The sequence below is a fragment of the Pelodiscus sinensis genome, chromosome 9 (genome assembly GCF_052426305.1).
Source record: "Pelodiscus sinensis isolate ZL-2025 chromosome 9, ASM5242630v1, whole genome shotgun sequence".
NCBI lineage: Eukaryota > Metazoa > Chordata > Testudines > Trionychidae > Pelodiscus > Pelodiscus sinensis.
This window is the reverse complement of record NC_143060.1, coordinates 25053710-25077066: the sequence shown is the minus strand read 5'-3', so window position 1 is coordinate 25077066 and position 23357 is coordinate 25053710. Positions and strand designations below refer to the sequence as shown.

Sequence of the window (23357 nt, the reverse complement as noted above, 5' to 3'; positions counted from 1 at the left end):
CCGGACAAAGCCGGCTGGCGCCTGGCGTCCCGCCGTATAGTGCCGTTTGGGAGGGCGCCTCCGCACTGTGCGGGCCTGTCCCGTCACACAGCTACTGCACAAATACCTTTCACCTAGCATTGTGATAGCTTAATGGGCACATTTTAAGGAAAAAATAAGTTAAAATAATTTAAATGGCAACAATGTAGTAAAACAATCAGAGAAAAAAATATAGTTAAATGACTGTGTGGAGGGTGCAGGGTTAATTAGTTCAGTAAACAGACACAAAATGGACAGCTACGGCACAAGATCACCCATAGTCAACAGAATAAAAATGCATGATGGAAGGGATGACATGGGTTGAGAATGTGACTGCATGTTCCAAGATGATGAAAAAGAGCAGATATATTCATCACTTAAAAGCTTCTGGAAAATGTGCAAAGTCTAAAGAGGGCAGGAAGAATTGTCAGAGACGAGACTGTATAGGGATCCTTAATGCAGTTTAAATTCTGGGCAAAACAGAAGTTTATTGCAGTGCCACTGAATATTGTGAATGTCGGTATTATAGAATGAAAGGAGACTTTTTGTAGGAGACACTGTAGGTATCAGGCAGACACATCTGAACATGAGACACAGAAAGAGACATTACCACAGCTTGCTACTCAAAGATGAAACAAGCAGAAATTGTCCCTGGTCTCCTTTGAAAACTGAAGTTATGAAGTGACCACAAGACATAAGGGTCTTGAGAGATACTTATGCACCACAAGAGGATTCAAAGAAGTGGAATCATAAGTTAATGAGGTTCTGGACATCTTTGACCCAGAAAGGACCAGGATGCAGAGATATGTAAAGTGCATTTATTTATGACACATTTCAGATCACAGGCTTTTACATAAATTCTTTCTACAAATTATTCAGTATTCTGCAAGAAGATACATACAGCACATATGCTTGCCATTGTTTGTAAAAGTGATGACAAGCTGAAGTTTAACCAACACAAACAAAATCTTTGCTTTGCTTCAAGTAATGAAAAATTCCTGTGATGAGGTGTGGTCACTGAAATTCCTTTGAGATGGTTTCCCGGTGTGCTGATCATCCCACTGATACCCGCCTTCTTGTTCTGTGGTGCTCCTCCACCACCTAGTCCTGTTGGACGGATCCCTGGTCTCTCTGGGTATGTATACCCTACCCTCCTAGTTCGAACTAGGGGAGGTAATGTAGTCATACGGAGTTGCAAATGAAGCCCGGGATTTGAATTTCCCGGGCTTCATTTGCATAAAGCCGGCCGGCGCCATTTTTAAATGTCGGCTAGTTCGGACCCCGTACCGCGCGGCTACATGCGGCACGGGGTCCGAACTAGCTGGCATTTAAAAATGGCGCCGGCCGGCTTTATGCAAATGAAGCCCGGGAAATTCAAATCCCGGGCTTCATTTGCAACTCTGTATGACTACATTACCCCCCCTAGTTCGAACTAGAGGGGTAGTGTAGACATACCCTCTCAGACAAGGCCCAGAGCACTGCAGACACTAAACCACTGGGAGATGCAGTTCTAGAGCACTGAACCCAGGAAATCAATTCCCAAATGGAATCAAAACGCCAATTAAATCCACCTTTCTCTGTGTAAAAGTTGTACATAAGGAAAACTCATGACTGATGTTTCTTTATCAATGAAAGAGAGATATACAGAGTGGTTCCCGCTCCCCCCAATTATTGACTCCAGGTCTGGTAGTAAACAAAAATGTGTTTATTAAATGCAAACAGTAAGATTTAAGTCAGGGGTGGGCAAAAGGGCCTCTGCAGGCTGGATCTGACCCACGGAGATCCTTCCGCTCCCAGAACTTGGGGGTGGGAGCAGGGGCGGATGAGAGTTTTGCGGGGCCCAGGGCAGCACAATTTTGGGGCCCCACTTTGGAGACAAAATAGAAAAAAGGCGTCAAATGCGCACATTGGAGGCTATTTTTCATATTAAATGTGAATTGGGAAAATTTGATAGAAACTTAATTTAGTTGGATAATTTTTATTTTAATTATATTGTAATTCATTCTTAAACACAATTCTGCATTACTAATTAAACATTTTAATTTGTATTTAAGTCTACTATAGCTGTTTACCTCTTTTGGCAGCACATTCTCCAATTATCTCAGTAAAGTCCATTTCTTTACACAGGTCGTTTTCAATGGACCTACAAAACGCTCCTGGGTCACAGTCGATTCTCTTTGGCTGCCCATGACTGGTATTTGCCAGAAAGCGTTGGGTGTTCAGCAGCCAGGCAGCATTGGGACTTGCGGGGGCCAGGTGAAGTGTGGGTGTTGATGCTTTGGGGGGGCAGGCACGTTTGGGTATTTGGGGGGAGGCAGCATGTGGCTGTTGGGACTTGGGGGGCCAGGTAGCATTAGGTGCTGGGATTTGGGGGGCAGGCAGCGTGTGGGTGCTGGGACTTGGGGGGACAGGCAGCGTCTGGTTACTCGGGTTGGGGGGCAGGCAGGGTGTGGCTACCTGGAGGATGGCACACAGATGGGCCATAGGGAGGACCAGAGGGCAGTGGTGTCTGACTCATCAGACAGGCCAAAATGACCATTTCAGCCTCTCCAACAGCTCCTGGCTGGGCAGGGGCAGCTGCCAACTCCTCCTGCTCCCAGGGATGTGTGAGGGGGGAGGGGGTGCTGTCTCTGGAGCTGGATTGCACTGCGCCCACAAGTGATGGGAGGTGGGGACTGGTGGGAGGAGATGGGGTCTCCCTGGCGGGCGGGTTGCTCTGTCTCCGGGCGCGGCGGGAAAGGGGTCTGGGCTTCCCCCGGGGGAGAAACTGCGCCATCTCCGTCCTCTCTGGGGGGCAGGAGGGTGGAGCAGCGGGATACCCGGGCGCCATGGCCAAGCTTCGCCCTTTGCCTCGCTGGCAACAAGCCGCTACCGCATGCGCCACTGGCTAACGGAGCTGCTCGTGGACTCTCAGCGAAAGACAGCAGCAGAGGCGGCTCCAGCAGGTGAGGGCAGCAGCAGCAGATACACGGCAGGGCTAGCGGGGCTGGCGCGGGGCCTATTGAAGCGCGGGGCCCGGGTGAGCCGCCCCGCTCGTCCTGCCCTGTATCTGCTGCTGGGTGGGAGGAAGTGTGTGAAGTCTCCACCCGCCCTGCTTTGAAAGGAGTAAACAGCACTTAGAACACTATGCCCTGGTGGTGGGAGGAGACTTTGTGGGCCCCAGATCAATCAAGGCCTTGGAGCGGGGGGAGCACACCAGGTCTCCTCCTTCCCTACAAGGGGCTCGGCACTTCACCACCAGCTGCTGCTCAGCTGGCAGGTGTCTCTAAGTGTGGTGCTCCCTTGCAGAGTGGGGGCAGACTTCGTGTGCTCCTCCCCCGACCCCAGCCCGACTGACCTGGGGGTAGGGAGCAAAGCGCACAAAGTCTCCTTCCACTGCCAGGGATGTGGGCGTCTAGAGGGAATTGCCAGCTGTTCAGAACAGCTGGTAGTTCTCTCTGAGAGGAATGGGGGCAAAGACTTCATGCACTCCCTCACCCCTAGATCAATCAGGGTCTGTGGGCGGGGAAGCATGGAAATGTCCTGGTCCCACCCAGGGCCACTTCAAAAATTTCTGAAGTGGTCCCCAGTCAAAAATTATTGCCCACCCCGATTTAAGTGATTGCAAGTGTGAACAGATGGATCAAAGTAATTTACTAAATTAAAATGAAAACATATAACGAGTTTTAATTCACTAAAACTTATGTCATTTAGATTCTTAAACTAAAGAGTTGTTCTTATTATTTCAGATATTTCAGTCATAATCTCCAAGTCAGAGTCTGATAGCTTCCCATTGCTTAAAAAGACTCCCCCCTCCGTTCCTCCTCTTCCCCCCCCCCCAGCAGGAATCTTTTGTTTTATATCTTCCCCTTCCATGAAAAAATACCAGGTTCATAAATCCCAGTATCAGGTGGTATGGTCACATGTTTTCATAGGACCAACCACCTTATGGACTTAAAGGACAAACAAGGCTGTTTGCAGGTTAAGTTGATCACCAAGTCATTAGGTTTCTAGGGCATCGGTAATGGTTCTCATTAGCACATTTAAAGCTATAAACAGACTCATATTTCATATTTCTAACTTCACATTCAGCAGCCCGTAATACAGCTCCCCATGTGTACTGGCTCCTGCCTGCTCCTCTCACCCTCTGCACTGTTACCTCTCCATCACAGGCAGCAGCGTGGTGGTGGGGAGGGCAGGCAGCTCTGCAGCTTAAAAGCTGGCTCCTCACAGGCACCATCTTCCATCTCCCACTTCCCCCTTGCAGAGGCAGCAATGGGGAGGAAATGCATGCAGTTGTTGGATTAACCGATAAACCCAGGCTTATCAGTTAATTATTTACACGACTATATCCTAACATGCACCAAATCTGGATATACAGATCCAACAGATTGTAACATTAAAATTGATAGGTTACATGAGGTATTTTATCCAAACCATTTCTGAGTTGGCTTACAGATATAAATATATGCAATTTCCTTCACATTTTGAAATACTAATTTTCGAAGGATATAGTGAAAAGATGTTTGCTAGGTCACACCATGTTGCAGGAGCCAACACTGTAGACTGAAAACTACTTAAAACTTTTTCAAACTCCTAATTAACGTTCATTCCATATTCTTATTAACAAAGCTAAAAAAAAGACCCATTATGGATACGCCAAGAATATTCATCTCTTCGTGTTTTCATATATTTGAAATATTTCATTAATTCTTTCATCAAAAGAATAGTTTATCTGTGTTTTCTGCATTACTAATGTTATGCTACAATAACACTGTTAATGCAATTTCATTATTTCTACTTCAATTAAATCAGAAAAAAGTTCTACACTTTTTGCTTTTGGGTTTTACAAGCTTGAAAACAATCAATCATCTTCATATTTAAAATGCAGCACATCTATAAATCAGATTTCTCTTTTTGTCTTTTTAGAGTGATTTCTTCATAAATTTGCTGCCTGAACTTCAGCATGTATTCTACATCTTTGTAGAAGAGCATTTCTTCAATAGACAGGAGCTTCCAGCTACCCAGTTTGAAAGCTGACTTATTTTGTACAGCACTTAACATCTTTAATGACACACTAATTGAATCATTTAAAGTAGAACAAACAGGAAAAATCCGAATACTCCACAAACCTAAGCTTGTCTTGTCACCAGAGAAGAGTTGGTCTGAAATTCTCAGGTCCCAAAGATCCAAGCACTGCAGTAAGTTGACTCCAAAAAGCTGAAGGAAATGTATGTCTGACAACAGTGTCACATTCTTTTTCAAGTTGTCTTCGATGCCAAGCACCACACTCACATACATTACTTTTTCATTAATCCTGACGCTCAGTGAACTCACAAAAGTATTTGGTGGTACATCTGCTTTAGCACTTATGCAACAACCACTGACAATGCTGTTTGCTCCTACTGAAACCTCAGGTCCCAGCCTAGAATATTCAATAACAGAGGCAGGTGCTATATCACATCTTGAATCCAGTATGCTTTGAATGATACATGCTGATATATCTGAGTTTTCCGTTTTATCTGGAAAGATGCTAAATGCTTTAGATAGTAAGCCAAGCTCCGATTTCAATTTACTCTCAGAAGTAAAATGAAATAAATATTCTTGTGTAGTCCCAATATGATAGAACCTAGAGTTATTTAAGACTATAACATTAAGTGATGTTCCTTTAAGAAAAGAAAATAGCTTCTGTCTTACTTCTACTAACTGTGATCCTTCTTTTGTGACATTATCAGTGTTTTTTGTGTAATCTTCAGTTGCTCCAGGTCCCAGAGCTTGGAGAAAATCACCATATGCATCTATTTCACAGCAAAGAGTATCCAGCTGCTTAAAAAATATTAGTAATTGTTTTGCAATGTTATGATCAATGTAAAATAAGCTGTCTGTATACACATACTCATAGTCCATTTTTAAGTCACTATGTTCTCCAGAAGAGTTTGATTGAGAGCAATTCCTCCTTATGCATACTGCACCAGACTGATGCATCTTTTCAATACTAGGTTTATGTAGGAAATGACGACAAGATCTGTATTCAAGCTCCTTTTCTGAAATACCAGATGAATCCAACACAAATACTCCATGAGTGGTACCAATAACCAAATCTGAAGGATGAGCTAATGCAGTGAATCCAGGTTTACCAAACATGATAACTTCTGTTGCTCCAATACTATACAGTTCAATATCATCTGCACAAGTAATGAGAATTCCTGGATTCATATGGGCAGGAAAATCAATGTACATTGCCAATTTTAGCTCCAACATCTGGTAAATAGGGTCACCAAAAGGCAAAGCTGTGAAAATTTTCCCCAGTGCACTTGCATTTGGTAAACGTTGACTATAGCCACCTTAAAAAAAGAAAATTTTATTATAGACAAGTTTCATATACACACACATACTCCTCTTTACGGATCTCACTTATTGGTATGTACAATTATAAAAAACTAGCTATAGGTTACAATATCTAAGTAGCTATTTTACACATGCATGTAGATGTATTCTAAGCATGTTATTAAAAAGAAAAATGAAGATTTAAAGAACTGACCTATTTAATGTCAAACTCTTTCAAACAGAATTAATGATGGATCCTCATCTAAATTCTCAGTGTTCAAAGGACAGTATGCATAAAAGGGGGCATTTCCTACTGTATTGACTTCATCCTCTATAGTTTGTACTCAATTTAAACTAGTAAACTAAAAGGACTTTTTGCATACAATGGAAACAACAAAATTGAATTACTTCCATATCATCTTCGATTTGGTAGATAAACGTTTCTACCATACTGTCTTTTTCTGCCCATATCAACCTTGCGAACAGGAACAGCTAACAGGAGAGTTTGGAGAGGGAGTTCTCCAGGTAAAAGAGGGAGTAAAAACGGGACCCTTGTGGTAAGTGGCTGTCTGAAGTGTGTGTTTGTGTGTGGGGGAGTTATTTGCTGTGTGCTGAGCTTGTGTTTGTCTGTTTGGTGGTTTGTTTGATTGTTTGTTTGTTTGAAGGAGCTTCTAAAAGGTTTGAAACCTAGAAGCCTCTGTTAATTGGCTGAGCCTCAGTCAGGGGGAGGGGGCTACCAGAGCTATATAAGCCGGTGACTCAGCGACCAGGGAGCTTGTGACCAGGAACAGCTAACAGGAGAGTTTGGAGAGGGAGTTTAGAGGGCACAAGTGACTTCGGGCATTCTTTAAAACATAACTCTTAGAATAATCTATATTCCAGAGGTTTAAAAAGAATCCCATTTACACCTAAACTTATTCATTAGAAAAATGGAGACAGAAGCCCAGCAGCAGAGTGAGGGCTATCCTGTTTATTGCGTCGAGTGTAACATGTATGATTACCTGCCCTGTGGGCGGGTGGCGTATGTGTGCACTCGTTGCAAGGAGCTCCTGGCCCTCAGAGACCGAGTTCGGGCTTTGGAGGCCAGGGTGGCTGAACTGGAGGAGCTAAGGGAGGTAGAGAGCTATGTTGACGAGTCTTTCCGGGACACTGTAGTACTGTCCCGCCTCCAGTCTGAGAGCCCCAGTGCTCTTAAGGAGGATGAAAGTCTCAAGGGAACAGGGCATTCAATGGAAGCAGAGGGAAACCATCCCGTAGTTGGGACCCTCCTCCCAGATGATGTTGCGGTATTCTCTTGCACTGAGGATACCTCTGAGGAGGAGGGAATGCCAGTTAGGAGGAGGCAGGTGTTAGTAGTGGGTGATTCGATTGTTAGAAACATAGATAGTTGGGTTTGTGATGACCTGGAGAACCGTATGGTCACTTGCCTGCCTGGTGCAAAGGTTGCGGATCTCTCGAGGCATCTAGATAGACTTATGTGTAGTGCTGGGGAGGAGCCGGTGGTCGTGGTACATGTCGGTACCAATAGGGAAGGGTAGGAGAGATGTCCTGGAGGCCAAATTTAGGCTGCTAGGAAAGAGACTGAAATCCAGGACCTCTATGGTGGTATTCTTGGAAATGCTTCCAGTTCCACGTGAAGGGCCAGGTAGGCAGGCAGAGCTTCAGAGTCTCAATGCGTGGACGATGGTGTAGGGAAGAGGGGTTTAGATTTATTAGGAATTGGGGACACTTCTGGGAGAGGGGGAGCCTATACAGGAAGGATGGGCTCCACCTAAACCAGGGTGGAACCAGACTGCTGGCACTAAACATTAAAAAGGCCGTAGAGCAGTTTTTAAACTAAGAGATGGGGGAAAGCCGATTGGTGCGGAGATGCACATAAATCGGAGGGAGACTTCTCTTAGAGGAGAATCCATTGATAGAGACTCTCTAAGCTGTAGTCAGAAAGAGAGGAGGGGAGAAGACAAACCATGGGCCAGAGCAGACAAACAACTGCATTCAAAGGAATCCAATGCATCAAGGAAGGGCAGACAAATAAGCAGTGGCAAATTTTTAAAGTGCTTCTACACAAATGCTAGGAATCTGACTAATAAGATGGGTAAACTGGAGTACCTCGTATTAAATGAGGAGATTGACATAACAGGCATCACTGAAACCTGGTGGAATGAGGAAAATCTGTGGGATACAATCATACCAGGATATAAAATATATCGAAAGGATAGAGCAGGCCGGGTGGGTGGCGGAGTGGCACTGTATGTGAAAGATAATGTAGAATCAAATGAAATAAAAATATTAAATGAATCAACATGTTCCATAGAATCGCTATGGATAGAAATTCCATGCTCCAATAATAAGAAATTAGCAGTAGGGATATATTACCGACCACCTGACCAGGACAGCGATACTGACATTGAAATGCTGAGGGAGATTAGAGAGGCTACCAAAATAGAGAACTCTATAATAATGGGGGATTTTAATTACCCCCATATTGACTGGATACATGTCACCTCAGGAAGAGAAGCAGAGATAACATTTCTCAATGGCTTAAATGACTGCTTCTTGGAGCAGCTGGTGCAGGAACCCGCAAGGGGAGAGGCAATTCTCGATTTAGTCCTGAGTGGAGTGCAGGATCAGGTCCAGGAAATAACCGTTACAGGACCGCTTGGGAATAGTGATCATAATATAATAACATTCAACATTCCTGTGGTGGGAAGAACACCTCAGCAGTCCAGCACCCTGGCATTTAATTTCAAAAAGGGGAATTACACAAAAATGAGGTTAGTTAAACAGAAATTAAAAGGCACAGTGACTAGAGCCAAATCCCTGAAAGCTGCATGGAAACTTTTTAAAGACACCATAATAGAGGCCCAACTTAAATGTATACCCCAAATTAAAAAACATAGCAAGAGACCTAAAACAGTGTCACCGTGGCTTAACCACCATGTAAAAGAAGCAGTGAGGGACAGAAAGGTATCTTTTAAGAAGTGGAAGTCAAATCCTAGTGAGATAAATAGAAAGGAACATAAACACTGTCAAATCAAGTGTAAAAATGTAATAAGAAAAGCAAAAAAAGATTTTGAGGAACAGCTAGCCAAAAACTCAAAAAGAAATAACAAAATGTTCTTTAAGTACATTAGAAGCAGGAAGCCTGCTAAAAAAACCTGTGGGTCCCCTAGATGATCAAGCTATAAAAGGAGCAATCAAGGACGATAAAGCCATTGCAGAGAAACTAAATGCTTTCTTTGCTTCAGTCTTCATGGCTGAGGACGTTGGGGAGATTCCCAAATCTGCACTGTCCTTTGTGGGTGGTGAATCTGAGGAACTGTCCCAGATTGAAGTGTCATTAGAGGAGGTTTTGGAACAAATAGAAAAACTTAAAGTTAACAAATCTCCGGGACCGGATGGCATTCATCCAAGGGTTCTAAAAGAACTCAAATGGGAAATTGCTGAGCTATTATCTGTAGTTTGTAACCTAGCCTTTAAATCGGCTTCCGTACCTAATTACTGGAAGGTAGCCAACGTGACACCAATATTTAAAAAGGGCTCTAGAGGCGATCTTGGCAATTACAGACCGGTAAGTCTAACTTCAGTACCGGGCAAATTAGTCGAAACAATAGTAAAGAATAAAATTGTGAAGCATGTAGAAGAACATAATTTGTTGGACAAAAGTCAACATGGTTTCTGTAAAGGGAAATCCTGTCTTACTAATCTATTAGAGTTCTTTGAAGGGGTTAACAAGCATGCGGATAAGGGGGATCCAGTAGATATAGTATACTTGGATTTTCAGAAAGCCTTTGACAAGGTCCCTCACCAAAGGCTCTTGTGTCAATTACATGGCCATGGGATAAGAGGAAAGGTCCTTTCTTGGATTGAGAACTGGTTAAAAGACAGGAAACAAAGGGTAGGAATAAATGGTAAATTTTCAGATTGGAGAGGGGTAACTAGTGGTGTCCCCCAAGGGTCAGTCCTGGGACCAATCCTTTTCAACTTATTCATAAATGATCTGGAGAAAGGGGTAAGCAGTGAGGTAGTAAAGTTTGCAGATGATACAAAACTGTTTAGGATAGTCAAGACAGAAGCAGACTGTGAGGGACTCCAAGATGATCTCACCAAACTCAGTGATTGGGCAGCAAAATGGCAAATGAAATTTAATGTGGACAAGTGTAAAGTAATGCACATTGGGAAAATAACCCCAACTATACGTACAGTATGATGGGGGCTAATTTGGCTACGACAAATCAGGAAAGGGATCTTGGAGTTATCGTGGACAGTTCTCTGAAAACTTCCACGCAGTGTGCAGCGGTGGTCAAAAAGGCAAATAGGATGCTAGGAATTATTAGGAAAGGGATAGAAAATAAGACACAGAATATCTTACTGCCCCTGTATAAAACTATGGTACGCCCACATCTGGAATACTGTGTACAGATGTGGTCTCCTCACCTCAAAAAAGATATTTTGGCCTTGGAAAGGGTTCAGAAGAGGGCAACTAAAATGATTACGGGTTTGGAACTGGTCCCATATGAGGAGAGGTTAATGTGACTGGGACTTTTCAGTTTAGAAAAAAGGAGACTGAGGGGGGAGATGATAGCGGTCTATAAAATCATGAGTGGTGTGGAGAGGGCCGATAAAGAAAAGTTATTTATTAGTTCCCTAAATAGAAGAATTAGAGGTCACCAAATGGAATTAATGGGTAGCAGGTTTAAAACTAATAAAAGAAAGTTCTTCTTCACACAGCGTGTAGTCAACCTGTGGAACTCCTTGCCAGAGGAGGCTGTGAAGGCTAGGACTATAATAGAGTTTAAAGAGAAGCTAGATAATTTCATGGAGGTTAGGTCCATAAAAGGCTATTAGCCAGGGGATAAAATGGTGTCCTTGGCCTCTCTTTGTCAGAGGCTGGAGAGAGATGGCAGGAGACAAATCACTTGATCATTGTCTTCGGTCCACCCTCTCTGGGGCACCTGGTGCTGGCCACTGTTGGTAGACAGGATACTGGGCTAGAAGGACCTTTGGTCTGACCCAGTACGGCCGTTCTTATGTTATGTTCTTATGTTCTTTTATTTTCTATATTTACTTCTCTCACTATCTGAAAGTCAGAAAATATCCGGCATAAAGCAAAACTGCATTAATGTCTCTCTTCTTACAACATGTAAGCAGGCTCTTTTGCAATTTTGAACCATAGATGAGCCAAACAACTCATCTCCTCCAGAGGATGTTGCTATATGGTGACATAAGTTTCTTTCTCTTAAAAAGCTGAGGTTGCTATTACACAGCATTTCCATATTCCTTTAGCTGAGATAGTTGGACATGAACTGCAAACCCACGTTCAGATGCCATTAGATTTCCAAGTCAGTCAGCCAAATCTGAGCTCACTTGAGAGAGATCTGACAATTTCTTCTCCCAATCACCATATTTTCATTCAAGAGAAAAAAAATAGCACAATGCACCAGATAATTCACAACAGGAAAACAATTTACCAGAATGAATTAATATGATTGTAAGAGACGTCCATGTATCACCATACATCTCTTCCAAGCACTGAAGGACATGCAGTGTTGATCCACCATTTCCTACAAAAGATTCAATACATAAATTAAGAACATCAACATTAGTTACATAAACATGTCAAGAGTACAAAAATTATATGCAAGCAGTACAGGTTGCACCCCCCTTAACCGTGAATCTCTCATCAGGCAAGATCCATAGTCAGGAATGACTACAGATATTCCTGGATAAGACAGCCCTGGAGCAGGAAGGCCAGCAGCTGGGAGCACGGTGACTCTAGTAGCGGTGCGACTGCAACAGCCAGGGCAGCTGTGGTGCGGAGGCAGCCCTGGCAGCGGGGGAGTGGTATCGGGGTTGCCTTCTGTGCAGCAGCAGGGCCATGACCATGGCAGCCCAGAAGGGGAAGCCTGTCCGGGGCCTCATCAGCCAATGATTGGGGCTGCCTGCTGCCCAGCAGTAAAAGTAGGGCTGGGTCTGCAGCTGCAGCAACCTGGAAAGGAAGCTGAGCTGGGACTGTCACAGAATCAGTGCATCTGGGACCATGTGCCACCTGGCAGTGAGGCTGGAGCTGTGGCCACAGAAGCCTGGGAGGGGAAACCTGGCCGGGGCCACGGCAGCCCAGCAGAAGATGGCCGAGGCCACTCGCCACCCAACGGGCAGCAGTGCCGGGACTGAGGCTGGCCAGTAGGCAGTTGAAGGAGCTGGCAGCGGGGAGGGGCAGCAGGCTGAAGGGCTGGTGTCAGGAGACCTCTGGCAAATTCCCTTTTCTGGGACTGATCAGGTCCTGATGGTGCTGGACCAAGGAGGTCCAACCTGTATCAGGAATTGAACCAGGCTGGCTTGAAGAAGCTGGGCATATAAACGCTTTTCAAGATGCTGACCCCTTGCTCAGAGCATAAATTGTTAATTATTTTTAAATGAGTTCTCTAGTCCTCATGGCTGCAAAGATCATTTTTAAATTGTGAACTGAGTATCTATTGATGTGAAAAGGTCTACCTGAGACTGCATAAAACAACTCTGAAAGGAGAGTACTATTCAGCTCCATGCCAATAATGTTGACCAAACCTTGCGGGAAGGAGGTTGGGAGTCACCTTATGATTGTCTGCACAATCCACTATAAACAGCATCTCAAATATTCAGGTCTTGGGGGGAAAAAACCACTTTTCTCCCCTCCACTTCATCCCCTGAGTGACATCAATAAAGATCTGCCATCAGGTCAAGGGGGGGAAAACTCAGCTACAAAAACTGGCTCTAACTTGTGGCCTTTCATGATTTTAAGAAAGTTTTCAAAAGGACTTTTTGACAGGTAGAGTACAGAAAAGGGTTGGGGAGGAGGAAGGAGGAAAGGTAACTCGTTACCTGGTAAGCACTAGCCTTACTGGCATGATTACCCAGTAACCAGTGTGGGGTGCAGCCCTCCTCCTGTGGCAGCCTGGCTGATGGGGTTTTCTGGTGGGCCAGAGCAGCATCCCTGCCCACAGTGCAACAGGACCGTGGAGAAAACCTCTCCCAACCCCTGCACAGCTGGAGGAATAGGTTGTCCAGACCCCAGTTAAGTGATTAAAATTTAACTAACTAATTTTTTAAGAGGATTTCCACCCCTAGTTTACCAGTATTTTGATACTTATTGTTCTCCTATAACAGAAGTCGGTAACCTTTCAGAAGTGGCGTGCCTAGATTTAACTTATTCACTTCTATTTACGGATCTGTGTGCTGGGGGAAAGTGGGGGAAGGGGTAGGCTGGGTACAGTGAAAATATTTTCTGAACCAGCTGCAGCTGGGGAGAATGGTCTAATTTAAATGATTAAACAGACTAAGCGTTTTATGTTGGTTTATCAAACTTCATTTTAAATAAAGTAAAATATTAATTTATAGCCAAAACAAAAGGTTTCAATGTTATCTTTATGACAGGTGTGGGGAACCTTTTTTGAGTTGGGAGCCACTGACCCACAGAAAATTCAGCTGAGGTCCATACAAGTGAGACGTAAAAAAACTCCTCCAAAACCCCCCAACCTTCACTGATGTGGCCCCAAACTGAGACACTTCACTCTTCCGGTGCTTCAGCCCCACAGGAGTGAAGAGGTTCACAGTTTCCCATAGGCCAGATTTACTTTTCTGGAGTTCCAGAGTTAGTTGATTTTATGGACCCCCTTAGGCTCTGGAGCAGGGACAAAAAGGAGGGGTTCAGTGTGTGACACAGGGCTGCCAGCAAGTGGGATAGGGATGGAGTGCAGGATCTGGGAGGGAGGTGGGGTGCAGAAGCAGGCTGGGAGTAGGATGTCTGGCCAGGTGGAGGGAGCAGGAGCAAGAGCAAGGGAGGGTGCAGTGTGTGGCCAGGAGAGTGGGTGCAGGAGCAATGGTGGATGAAAGAGCAGGGTGGGGGTAGGTGTCAGGCCAGGGGAAAGGATGCAGGACTAGGACAGGGGTAGGGTATCTGGCCAGGAGGGAGGGTGCAGGAACAATGGAGGATGTTGGAGGAAGCTGGGGATGTGGGGCCTATGCTAGGGGGAGGGAAGTGAGTGAGGGGGATTGGGGCATGGGGTCATCTGGGCATGACGGGGGACACTTATCAGGCTTTGCGCCCCCTTGCAGCAACTGGAGGAGCCACTCGGGCCTGGCCAGCCCCAGAGGTGCCGATACCACGGCCACATGATCCCAGGCCAGCCCCAGAGGCACCGCTACCACAGCCACATGGTCCCAGGCCGGCCCTGGACCCACTGCTACCATGGCCACATGATCCCATGCTGGACCCGGAGGCACCACTACTCAGCAGCAGTGCTGACTGCTGCCACTGCAGCCTAACCTGCTGCCAGGGAAGAGGGAGGGCTCCAATGGCTGTGCTGGGGAGAAGGGGCGGGACCAGTGGCGGCCCATCAATACAGGCGAACTAGGCGGTCGTCTAGGGCGCCAAGATAAACGGCCATTGAAGGCTTTGGAGGTGGGGGTGCCGATCACGCATTTCACCAGTTGCCAGCAGCTCGTCTAAGGCTGCTCCTGGGTAGGACTGAGCTCCTGCCACATGTGCCACTGAAAATCGGCTCCCATGCCACTTATGGCACGCGTGCCGGATGTTGCCGACCTATCCTATCATTTAAAATAATTCCATTTTTGAAAATAAATCTTTGTAAATAATTCTACAGTTCAATCAGATTAATTACTTTCTAAAAACAAATGGCTGAGCTACTGAAGTTTACAAGATGACACTGTGCATGCTCAATGACTACTTTTCATTAAGACTCCTGCTATGGATTCAATATTTTGGACCTAATAGGTTTAAACACATTACAGTACAGATTAGAATAGATCTGTTATGATGTGCAATATGAATATATGAAAAGCAGTAATATTTTGTGTTATGCACTTATATATACATGCTTTATATTATTATTAACATGCAAAGGCTAACCAGGTTATGTAGTGTGAATGCACTTTAAGGGCAATATATAAATGTTTCTAAGTGACTTTTAATATATCTACTGAACTTATGTGAAGTCCAAAGGCACATGAGACTCATTAATGCTAATAATTAGACATTTGAATCAAAACATATTGCTTAATGCTGTTAGAATATTTCTTGTGATTTAATTAATACAATTAAGCTTCTAATAGATTTCTGGAAATCTTTCCCTATAAGAGACAACTGTCATAATACTTACTACAATTTTGTTTGTCTGAAAATTAGTCAATTTATAGTGAAATATTAAACAACGAATCTTACCAATGGTTGAGGTGGCTTCTTCATCACCGGAAACATTTAAAATCAAGATTGGCTATTTTTCTAAGAGATTAGGGCTCACAGAAATCATTAAGGCCTTTGTTATACAGAAGGATAGAGACCAGATTGTGACAAAGCTGCCATCGGGCTTTGCAATCTATTTGGTATCTATTTACTGAATGAATGTAGTTAGAACCTGGTAAACTTAATTTCTTTGACTGATTGTTAGCATGTCTTTTTTATCTAGGGATGTGAAACAGGTTACCTGACTAAGTGGGATTCAGGCAAAGGACTGCTCAAGCCCCCAGCCTGTGGGGTCCTGCAGTGGGGCTGGCTGCTGGCTCCCAGACCCTGTGTGGAAGCTCTGGCTGCCATCAGCTCCTGGCCCCTACCAGAGCAGCCTGTGTCCACGGCAGGCCTGCGGAGAGATGCACTCCAGATGCTGGAAGAGCCCCTGCTTGCAGGGCGCCCGGCCTACCGAGAACAGAGAATACTCTGGACATTGAAGCATCTGCCTATGCGGCTCCTTGGGCTCCCTGCAAACAGAAGCACCCAGGCTGCTTGTGGCAGCTGGGGAGCTGCTCCAGCCCCCACCGGTTACCAGTTATCACATCCCTATCCATGACTATGGCATGTAAGAGAAAACAAGAAAAAAAAAAGGCAGTAAAATACCCACCAATTTTTGGTCCAGGGGGATCCACAAAAACATGGTAATGTACTCCAAGGGGAAGTTCCTTTCTTTTCAACTTTTCTGATAGCTGTTGCTCATAAGCCAATTGCTGTTTTTGGTCAGCTGCTGTAATCACAACAGCATCCCAGAATTCTCTAGCTTGTGTGACTTTACCTATTTGAAAAGAGTTAACAGGACAGACCATCAACAGGGTATAATAAAGAGAAATTAATGGCATTCTCTCTAGTCCAAAACTAATACAAAAACTACATTATAGGAACTTACATTGTAAAATCAAGCACTCAAAAATTATTGAATGCCCCACTAAACAGGGCCTATATACAATCTCAATTTCATCACTTCATGCATATTCTTACGTCAGACTTGATCAATACTGCTTACAAAATCACAGAGTGCTAACCATGTTAGTCTGTAACTTTAAAAACAACGCGTGGTCCTGTGGTACCTTAAAGACTTATTAATATAGATAGAATCATGAGCTATCCTAGAATCATCAGATGAATTGGAGTGGAAACCACGAGATATATATAATAGCAGAAGTACCTGTCAATTGTAAGACCTGTGTTAATGAAGCTAATTAAGTGGGATGGATGTGTCCAAAAACCGATACATAGCTTTTAAGTGGAAATGCAGATGGAAATCACAGAAATCCTAACCTTCCTACTAGGATTCCCCTGGACTGGCTACAATTTGCTGTTTACACCAGATGTGAAATCAGGGCTTCATTGAAGACAATGGGAGTTTTATCATAGAGTTCAGTTGAGCCAGAATGTCACCTTAGGATTTGTCTACACTTAAAAATTTAAAGTGCAGCTAGGGTTACCAGGTAGTCTTAAAAAAAATACCGGACACACTTCATTGGGGGGGGAGAGTCGGGGGCTGTCTGGGAGAAGGAAGGGGGGGCCAGGAAGCAGAGCTGGAGGGCGGAAAGGTGTCAGGGGCTGGCCAGGGGAGATCGGGGGTGGAGGGGCGGCCGACGGGAAGCAAAGCTGGTCGGTGGAGGGAGGGGGGAGTAGAGTTGGCTGGGGGAGCTCAGGAGGAGGAGGGGAGAACTGGCCACTGGAAGCAGCGCTGGCAGGGGGTGCAGTGGGGCTGGCCGGGGAAGATCGGGAGGAGTAACCGGCCACCGGGAGGTAGAGCTGGAGGCAGGTACAGCGGGGCTGGCTGGGGGAGACTGGGAGGAGAAATGGGGAAGAACCAACCGGCCAGGAGGGGGTGGAGGGGAGGAGCCTATCAGCCGGTGGGGAGCGGGACTGACCTGGGCAGTGCAGATCCCAGGGTGCTTCCGCCCCCTGCACAGTCCAGGTGAAGTGCGAGTCAGTCCAGCTCCACCCTGTGCTTGACCAGCGCACAGGACCACGGACCGGGCTGCCCCTCCTCCTCACATGCAACCAGGGTTCCCAGCACCGATCGCACACCGCCTTCCAGCCACTCCCCCAGCCAGGCTACCGGGCACCCAGTTGGAAAACGAGAAAATACTGGACGTTGCACATGTCCGGTATTTTCTGAATTTTTTTACCAGACAGATCCCCAAAAAACTGGACTATTCGGTAGAAAACCAGACAGCTGGCAACCCTAAGTACAGCCATGAAAGTGTGGCCAAGACACAGCTCTATGTAAAACACCTCCATAAGAGCTCTCAGCTCTGTAACCTGATTCACACTGGCGATTTACAGGGAGCCAAGGAGGCAGTATTTTTTTCACACCCCCGTGCCAGAAAGTTACATGCTATAAAGTGCAGGGTAGACTTAGCGGTAGCATTTTATGTATCTATCTTGTTTCAAAAAATCTTAGTGTGCTTAAGGTAGGGTTGCCAGATGGTTTAACTCAAAATACCGAACCCTCCGCCCCCCCTTCCCCCCCCAAAAAAAATACCAGGAAAAAAATTCTGTTGAGGAAAAAAAAAGGGGGAGACTAAAGTTGTTAAAAAAAGGACCCTGACAGCAGTTATTAAGCAAAAAAAACAAAACAAACCAGCATAGCCGCTTTAAGAAGAGGCTTTTTTGCTGGCAGCCATTTTGTTTTTCTGATCCAGCCACAAGACAAGCCCCTGCGGAACCAGGTAAGCGGGGAGATGGAGAGGCATCCAGGGCGCATCTGGTTGGGAGGTGCTTACTTAGGTGGCTCCCAGCCAGCGGCCCTGCAGGAACTGGAACAGGCCGTGTGCTGAAGCTCCAGGCTGGTCGGCCGGCTGATCCATGTGGCTCTACTCCAAACATTGAGGGGGATGGCTGCCCAGGGGCGGGGGGAGGAGGGGACATAGAAGGGAGGCTTCACATCTTGCTCCTGCTCCCAGCAAAATTTCACAGCGCCTATTGACCAGAAACTGGCCAATGGGAGCTGAGAAATTTTGCTGGAGGGATGGGGGGAGCATGTAAAGCCTTCCTCCTCCCTCCGCAGACTCCAGAGCAGAGAGCAGAGAGCAGCCAGCCTTTAAAGTGGTTCCAACTGCTCTGTGCCTAAGGGTCCCGGCTAGGCAACTGTGAGCTTGATCCGATGGCTTGGTGACTGCTGACTGCCTCTTGACGACTCCTACTCTAAGCTCAGAACTACCCAGGAACCCATTGTAATTCAAATCCAATGAAAATTACATCATTCTACATTATGTATTCTTAATAGATAGTCTTGTGGCACCTTAGAAATTAACAAAAATATAATTATTGTTTTTAAAGTTACAGACTAACACTATTACCCCTCTGAGACTCTCAATGGAATTATTTTTTCTGAAAATATGTATATGATTGTATAGGGCAGTTCATATAGTCAATATCCAGCATTTCTCCTGTAATACAAGTCACCTTAAACTTAGAAATTATTTTTAAAAAGTGGCTTTGAAAACAAATCTTGCCAATAAAATGGGGAAAGAAAAAATAATTTGCAATACTCCCTCCTTACTTCTCCTTTGTCCCCTAAAACTCTATATAGACTCTACAGTTTTTCCCCAGCACTCATTATTGCAGGCCAGACCTGAAGCTTTTTTTCTTCTCTACTTTTAACACCCTACTATAAAATTGTGATCCAACCAAAAGATCTAAATCCATGGAGTCATATTGATGTAGGAAACTATCATGTGCACTCATTTGAAGCACCGGGGGACTAAAACAGAGAATACAGCACAGAATACAGAGGAGTCCTGAGCTCTATTCCCAGATTGACCTGGGCCTTGAGCCTGCAAACATCCATGCATGTGTTTAACTTTAAATATGTGAGCAGTTGCAATGAACTCAGTGGGAATACTCCTGTCCTTAGAATTAAGAGTGTGTGTAAAAGTGTCTGCAAGACTGTAGCCTTGCTGAGTGATCTTGTTGGACACAACTTTGCCTCTCAAATTCTCTATCTGTTACAAAGAGTGGTATTACTTTCCTTCTGTGTTAAACTCTTGTCTTTCCGATTTTAAAGAGCACTACACAAACAAGCCTCGGCTGGATCTCACAAACACTTCCACACGTGCTCAGCTTTGCTTCCAGTGCTTCCAACTGAGATCAATAGGGACACACTGGCTACGTCTAGACTGGCATGATTTTCCGGAAATGCTTTTAACGGAAAAGTTTTCCGTTAAAAGCATTTTCGGAAAAGAGCGTCTAGATTGGCACGGACACTTTTCCGCAAAATCACTTTTTGCGGAAAAGCGTCCGTGGCCAATCTAGACGCGCTTTTACACAAAAAAGCCCCGATCGCCATTTTCGCGATCGGGGCTTTTTTGCGGAAAACAAATCTGAGCTGTCTACACAGGCCCTTTTGCGCAAAAGTTTTGTGCAAAAGGGATTTTTGCCTGAACGGGAGTAGCATAGTATTTCCGCAACAAGCACTGATTTCTTACAGTAGGAAGTCAGTGCTTTTGCGGAAATTCAAGCCGCCAGTGTAGACAGCTGGCAAGTGTTTCCGGAAAAGCAGCTGATTTTTCCGGAAAAACTGGCCAGTCTAGACACAGCCACTGAGGGGAGTCAAGCCCACGTGTTTCATCTGGGGCTAGTGCACCAGGATTAAGGCAGCCCATGGCCGAGCCCTAAGGGAATCCAGTCACATTTTGCAGGGTCAGGCTGACTCCCCTGAGTCGGAAGCCGCGCAGCTGAAAGCGGGGTTGGGGGGCGGTGCCCAGGGTGGGAGCCACAGCTCCATTCCATCACCCCGGCCGAGGGGCCAGCGGCCCCCTCCCGGCCCGGCCCCTACCTCGCAGCTCGTCGAACTTCGCCAGTCTCCGCCGAGTGGCCTGTTGGAGACGGATATCGAGCTCTTCCTCCGTAGGCATCGCGGCGGCGCCAAGCCAGGGGCTTCCGGGTTCGACTACCGGCCCCGCCTCCCCGCGCTGTCCTGCCCGGAGGCGGGGAGCAACGGGCGTCTCTCGGGCCGGTCCCCATGGTAACCGCCAGGCAAACAAGGCCGCAGCTCCCAGCCGAACATCTCGGTGTTCGCGGCCAGCTGGGAGCGGGCGTTGCCGGAAGCAGGTGGGTAGAGCGTGCGCCCGGCCGCGGGGCTCAACCTTGGGGTCTCTAGCCGGCGGGGACCGAGGCAGACCAGCCCAGGCCGGGACTGAACGCCGGGGAACCAGAGGCGCCTGGGTCGCGCCCGGCTGGGGGGGCTGAACCCACCCCGGGGGTCTCCGACAGACACGAATGAATGAAGATTTAAAGCGGGGTCCTGGTGGTCGCTGAGGGCTGCCCAGCTTGGCTGGTAATTGCGCAGCGCCGAGTTGGGGGCAATGCAAAGTCATTTCACCCTGCCTGCAGAAGTGTGGCCGAGACTGGCAAGCGACAGCGCAACCCCAAAGGTGTCTTGGCGTTGTTTTGGAAGAGCTGAAACAAAATACAGGACAATGTAGCACTTTAAAGACTAACAAGATTGTTTATTAGATGATGAATTTTCGTGGGCCAGACCCACTAGTGATCTGAGGAAGTGGGTCTGGCCCACGAAAATTCATCATCTAATAAACCATCTTGTTAGTCTTTAAAGTGTTAGTCTTTAAAGTGCCTGTAAAGTGCTACATAGTCCTGTATTTCGTTTCAGCTACACCAGACTAACACGGCTCCATTTCTATCACATTTGGAAGAGCGAGTTTGTTAAACTCCATTCCCTGGCTGTATTCCCGCTTGAGTGGTTCTGGCATTGGTCCCTGAGTGCCCATCTTCACCTTTCAGTAGCTGTGCAGTTCCTCACCTTCTCGCTCAAGCTGCAGTCGGCTGGCCCAGAAGTGGCTGCATGTCAGTAGTGCAAAAAGTAATCCATGTGTCTTGCTTTAAGTTTCTTAACACTTTGTTATAAAATGTGATATGGTTTCTGATGCACCAAGCAATATACCTCTAATTGGGCATCATTCGGGCTCTGTATATTCAAGTGTGTTTGTTTCTGTCTGGTCAATCTGTAGCTGTTTGTTTATAAATTAAACACTTATTAAAAATAAAGTATTTGTGAAAGATCAAAAAATAATCATGAGACCCAAATGTGTGACATTCATTTCTGGCCTGTAAATACGTCATGAAGATTCAAAATAAGGTAGATGACCAAACATAATGAAGGCTTAAAACATTTCTGTAAGCTATTTTAGTTTAAAAAACTTGCACCTGTGAAGTCAGTTTATGAAGTGTGAGAAAACAGTAGGTTTCTGTGGATCAAAAGAGGTAAAGCTCCAGCAATAAACAAGTGACACATCTAGGTATGGTGTAATTTAATAGTGAGAGCAAGCAATTGGGAACAAAGGCTACATAGTTGAACCTCTCTAGTCTAACACCTTGGGACCTGACCACTACCTAGAATTTGTTGAACTGCAGGAGATCAATATTGTCTAGCAGCATTACCAACACTTTCACTGTTTATTGGGCTCTTAGAAGACAATTAAGGGTAAATTAGAGCTAAATAACAGCACAGAACATTGAGAGCCTGGACTGCTGGCTGTAAACAAATGTTATATTACTGTGAAAACTTGGCTGTACCCAGGATAAATAGACATCCAGATAACTAAAATTATGCTAGACCTTAGATGTTGCCAGACCAGAAAGTGCTGGACTAAAGAGGTTCAACCTGTAGCCTCAATTCTGCTATTGACTCATTTTATATATTTATGTGTGGACAAGTTACTGAACTCCACTTTATCTCCATGTACTCATTCTTAAAATAGTCCCGATGGTGTGCCAGACAGGAAACATCATCTTTGGCACCATTTCCCTGCAGTTCTTAAATGTTTGAATAATTTATACCTGGGTTGCTTGCCCAAAATCCTGCCTTGTTTATGGGTCTGATTTTGCTCCTACCTGTTTGGTTTTCCTAGGACCAATTTATTTATATATCATCTATTTATCTGTTCAAAAGAAATGTGTAAGTCTTCCCAGGACATTACAACTTCTGGGTTTTGTCAGTGGCTGTAGCAGGGGAGCCTTATGGGCAGTGGTTCCTGTACAGAGAGAGTTGTCTGGAAGCCACAGTGACAGGATGGCTCATGTATAGTGAGTGGGCATAGGGGCTCAGGACTGGCAGTACCCAGTCATTATTATCAGGCAAGTATCAAGTGTGAGGGTCATTGCAGGGTGAATGAGGCTGGCGCCACTGCAAGCTTGAGAGGGTCGGTGCCTGTAGGAGCCCACAGGTGGTGGTTCCATCTCCTGGGAGTTGAGATGGGGAGACAGTATTCTGGATGTGGGGAAGGTAGTACCCAAGGGTATATATGTGGGGAAGGGGAGCAGGTAGCTGTCCAACAGTAGTAGAAACCTTATTCTCCATATAAATCAGTGGCAAAACACCCATGTACTTCAATAGGGCAGAATTAAGTGCTCTATATGTCTACACTATGGGATAAAGTAAAATTAAGATACGCAATTTCAGCTATGTTAATTGCATAGCTGAAGTCAAAGTACCTTAACTCGACTTTTGGTGCTGTCCACACTGCAAGAAGTTGAAGGGAGCACACTATCCCTTCAGCGTCCCTTACTCCTCATGGAAGCAGGACCTCCAGCATTGACCGGAGTGCCCCTCTCAGTTCAAATTACCCTGTCTTCACTAGACCGCTAATTTGAACCCTGGAAGATCAACAGCAGCAACTTCAATCTTCTCTGTAGTGTAGACATACCCTATGAGGCCTAATTATAAAAGACTGTGAAGTGCTGTCATCTTTGACTGAGAAGAAATGGTAACTTATTA

The 23357-nt window shown here is 45.5% G+C and overlaps 2 protein-coding genes across 3 annotated transcripts in view; one reads left to right on the top strand and one right to left on the bottom strand.

The window, feature by feature from the left end:
- Positions 1-20527, bottom strand: part of LOC102460847 (serine/threonine-protein kinase TNNI3K) — a 213073-nt gene extending 192546 nt beyond the window's left edge. The window contains exons 1-4 of one of the 2 annotated variants that reach the window (XM_006130397.3): positions 20400-20527; positions 16215-16382; positions 11796-11888; positions 4662-6341 (exon numbers count right to left, since the gene is read on the bottom strand). In XM_006130397.3, the coding sequence (XP_006130459.3) occupies positions 4894-6341; positions 11796-11888; positions 16215-16382; positions 20400-20478 (1788 nt within the window). In that variant the 5' untranslated portion in view covers positions 20479-20527 and the 3' untranslated portion in view covers positions 4662-4893. Of the gene's footprint in view, positions 1-4661; positions 6342-11795; positions 11889-16214; positions 16383-20399 lie in introns of those variants that run through there. The other variant, XM_089780463.1, reaches the window with a different exon arrangement.
- Positions 20528-20537: 10 nt separating this feature from the next.
- The window catches only part of LRRIQ3 (leucine rich repeats and IQ motif containing 3), a 100270-nt gene continuing 97450 nt past the window's right edge, over positions 20538-23357 (top strand). Inside the window, 1 exon segment of the mRNA XM_075936241.2 lies at positions 20538-20674. The gene's annotated coding sequence lies outside the window, so the exon portion shown is untranslated.